The sequence below is a fragment of the Sprattus sprattus genome (genome assembly GCF_963457725.1).
Source record: "Sprattus sprattus genome assembly, contig: scaffold_268, whole genome shotgun sequence".
NCBI classification, from domain to species: Eukaryota; Metazoa; Chordata; class Actinopteri; order Clupeiformes; family Clupeidae; genus Sprattus; species Sprattus sprattus.
Window position 1 is genome coordinate 15,960 of NW_027666749.1, and position 2,893 is coordinate 18,852.

A 2,893-nucleotide genomic window follows, 5' to 3' on the forward strand; every position below is an offset into this window, starting at 1 on the left:
ATCCCATTTGTGTGTGTCGAAAGTCTCCACTGACAACATGCATGTTGCGCTCAGACGAATCAGAGGTTGTACCAAACAGAGAGATAAATCAAAGTGTCCCCAGAACATTCAGCGCATTCCATCCCGAATGTACTGTGGGTCTGCACGAAGAACAGCCCTGCCCAGTAGAACATACCCACGGAGAGGAAGGGAGGGAGCGAGAGAAGAGACCAGGAGGCCGTCCAAGTGAGGGGGGGGGGGGGGGGGAGTCGAAGGTGGAGATGTGGAAGGATGGGGGGGGCCTTCAAAATATTGCACTCAGAGCTATGCCTTTTCCTAAGGAGAGGGGCTCACATGCTTCTGTGATCGGTCTTGAATTCCATCTCGGTAGTGTCCAGTTTCCAGTGGAAAAAATTCGATCCTTGTTGACCCAACACAAATCAGACAAACTGTTTTTTTTGTGTATGTGTGTGTGATTTCCGAACCACATCGATGTATTCATGCTTGCCACTCTTGTCCGTCCCAAAGTTTCAAAAGATGCCTTCTGCTGTAAACTTGTGGAAGCACGGGATAGTGAGTTTTGTTGTCCTCCTTAGTTTACCCAGTATAAATAACAATGCAGTCATATTATAACAATTACAACAACCCAGAAACATTCAACTGTTGGGAGATATTCAATGCTCCTGAAATATAAAAATAAAACATCTTTGATTTTTTTTAAATCATTTTTCCCATATCCATCTTTTTTTTTATAACCATAGTCTTTAAGTTGTTTAAGGCTAGAGAGATTTCCTTGGAAACAGTGCGTGCGTGACTATCACTGGTGTCAGTTTGTCTTGGGGTTGAATTTTAAGCGCCTTGCCCTTCGCGTCCGTTTGGTTACCGTGGTGAAACGGAACTCTTCTAGAGGGTCCACTTTGCCCTGGCGGGGGCGTTTCATGAAATGTACTTCCTGCTGCGTCTGCGTGGTCCGCGAGCCCTTCTTGGGCCGACCCTTCCTGTTGAAGCCCAGGTACCAGCCTTTATACTTGGCGGAGACCAGAGCTGTGTAGTTGTTCTCCAGAAACTCCTCCACGAAGACACACTCCTGGTTCAACCCGTTAAGCTGTGAGGAGGGGGGGGGGGGGGGGGGGGGGCAGAACAGCACGTTAGACGGTTACCACCTGTTGTTGCTCCCCTGACCTCTCATTTCAAGACCTTGATTAACACAAGCGCACAAGTTCTCCCATCTCATTTAAAATAAGTAATGGGGGATGAGGCAATGACTTCCTTTGATTTAAAACTTGTCGAAAAGTAAACAAGAAATGCTGGAATAAAGCCCACAGAATAAGACTAATTGTTCTAGAATGCCTGAATAAAGCCCACGGAATAAGACTAATTGTTCTAGAATGCCGGAATAAAGCCCACAGAGTAAGACTAATTGTTCTAGAATCCCCCTTGAATCTACTAGCTATGTGGCCACTGAAGCAAGTGTATCGGAATGATGAGATGAATCTTGCACTTGATAGCTGAGCTTTGGCATTCTTAGAAATGTTACCATGGGGCTTTCAATTACTTTTGCAATAGCCTGTGTGTGTGCTGTTAACCCAAATCCTTAGTGCTAGAGACCTCATTCCGCCTTATGTATACACTGTGCATCAGAGAGGGCCCAGCACACACTGCCTTGTGCCAAAAGGGCCCTGAAATTGTGACCCTGCTAGTATTTTTAGTCTGTATCAACCAAGCCAGTGAGAGATGGAATGTACTGCCAATGGTGAAATAAAAAGTGTGTGTTTGCGGTGTGGTGAACACGACTGTATGGAAACAAAACAAGACATTTATTTTCACCAAGGGCCAGCCAGCTGAAATGTTCAATTTTCTTACGCAGTGTTATTTCTAAACACAGCCCCAAATTTAAAGAGGGTACCCTCACACACACACACACACACACTCTTACTGAAGACTGCACGGTATGGACAGTGCTGTTTACATTACATTATGGAAGGCTGGTCCATATGAAAGGAAATACTGTTTTGACTTGAGTGACTGATGCTGACGAAGTACATGACGATGAGAAATCAACATAACAATCTTTTCCTTGTTTTTTTTTTGTGGTTGTCTGGACATCTGTGACGTACTCAACCCTACAATTAGTGTCTGCTTTGTTTTGCATAAATAAATCGGTCTGCGTCTCGTCTATGACACTATAACTCAAGTTACCTTAGCTACAGATAAAGTGATGCTACCATTTGCTACCTGACTACTTGACTGGACAAAACCCAGTAAAAGAGTTGTGAGCAGCATTAGGCTGTACTAATGAGGCCTCTATGCATTGACCTCATACTCGCAGTGAACATAAGTCTTTAATTGGTGAATTGGAAGCCAAACAAATAGACAAGATTGCGTAACTGCATTTTTTCCCCTCCTCTTTTCAAATGGAGAGAAAGTATTGCAGCCATTGGCCAAGCTTATAAAGGCTGTTCCGTTTTGTGCACGGCTACACATGCACGCACGCACAAACACACACACACACACACATACATACACACGCACAAGATTAAGGAGGGTCTTTGTACCTTTCCGATAATTTTGCCGTTCTTGTTCATGCAGATGTAGTACCCACTCTCCTTCCCCTGGATTCGAATCCGGCTCCCAAAGGTCTCCGTCTCAACGACGAGAAGGGCTGCGGGATGAGATGAGACCAAAACACATTAACAAATGGCTCGCGAGACATTCCTGTAATGCACTGACTCGGAGGACGGTAATGATCTCCTCACCTCCTCCTCCGACTAACATCACAGTGGTACAAGAGAGAAAATGAGCCCCGGTTAATGTGTTTAAAAACCATTAGAGTGGCACTCTGTGTAATTATTTATACAGATGAAGCAGGGAGAAACAGCTGGGTTAAAACATGGCTGGTAAGATAAGGACAGCT

At 44.8% G+C, this 2,893-nt stretch overlaps 1 protein-coding gene across 1 annotated transcript; it reads right to left on the minus strand.

The window, feature by feature from the left end:
• Window positions 1–805: 805 nt before the first annotated feature.
• LOC308382641 (fibroblast growth factor 18-like) lies at window positions 806–2,641 on the minus strand (the record flags this gene model as incomplete). The annotated part of the gene is made up of 2 exons (XM_080861032.1): window positions 806–1,084; window positions 2,535–2,641. Coding segments are annotated over 2 exons (386 nt in total), but the record flags the coding sequence as incomplete, so codon positions are not given.
• Between the last annotated feature and the right edge of the window lie 252 nt (window positions 2,642–2,893).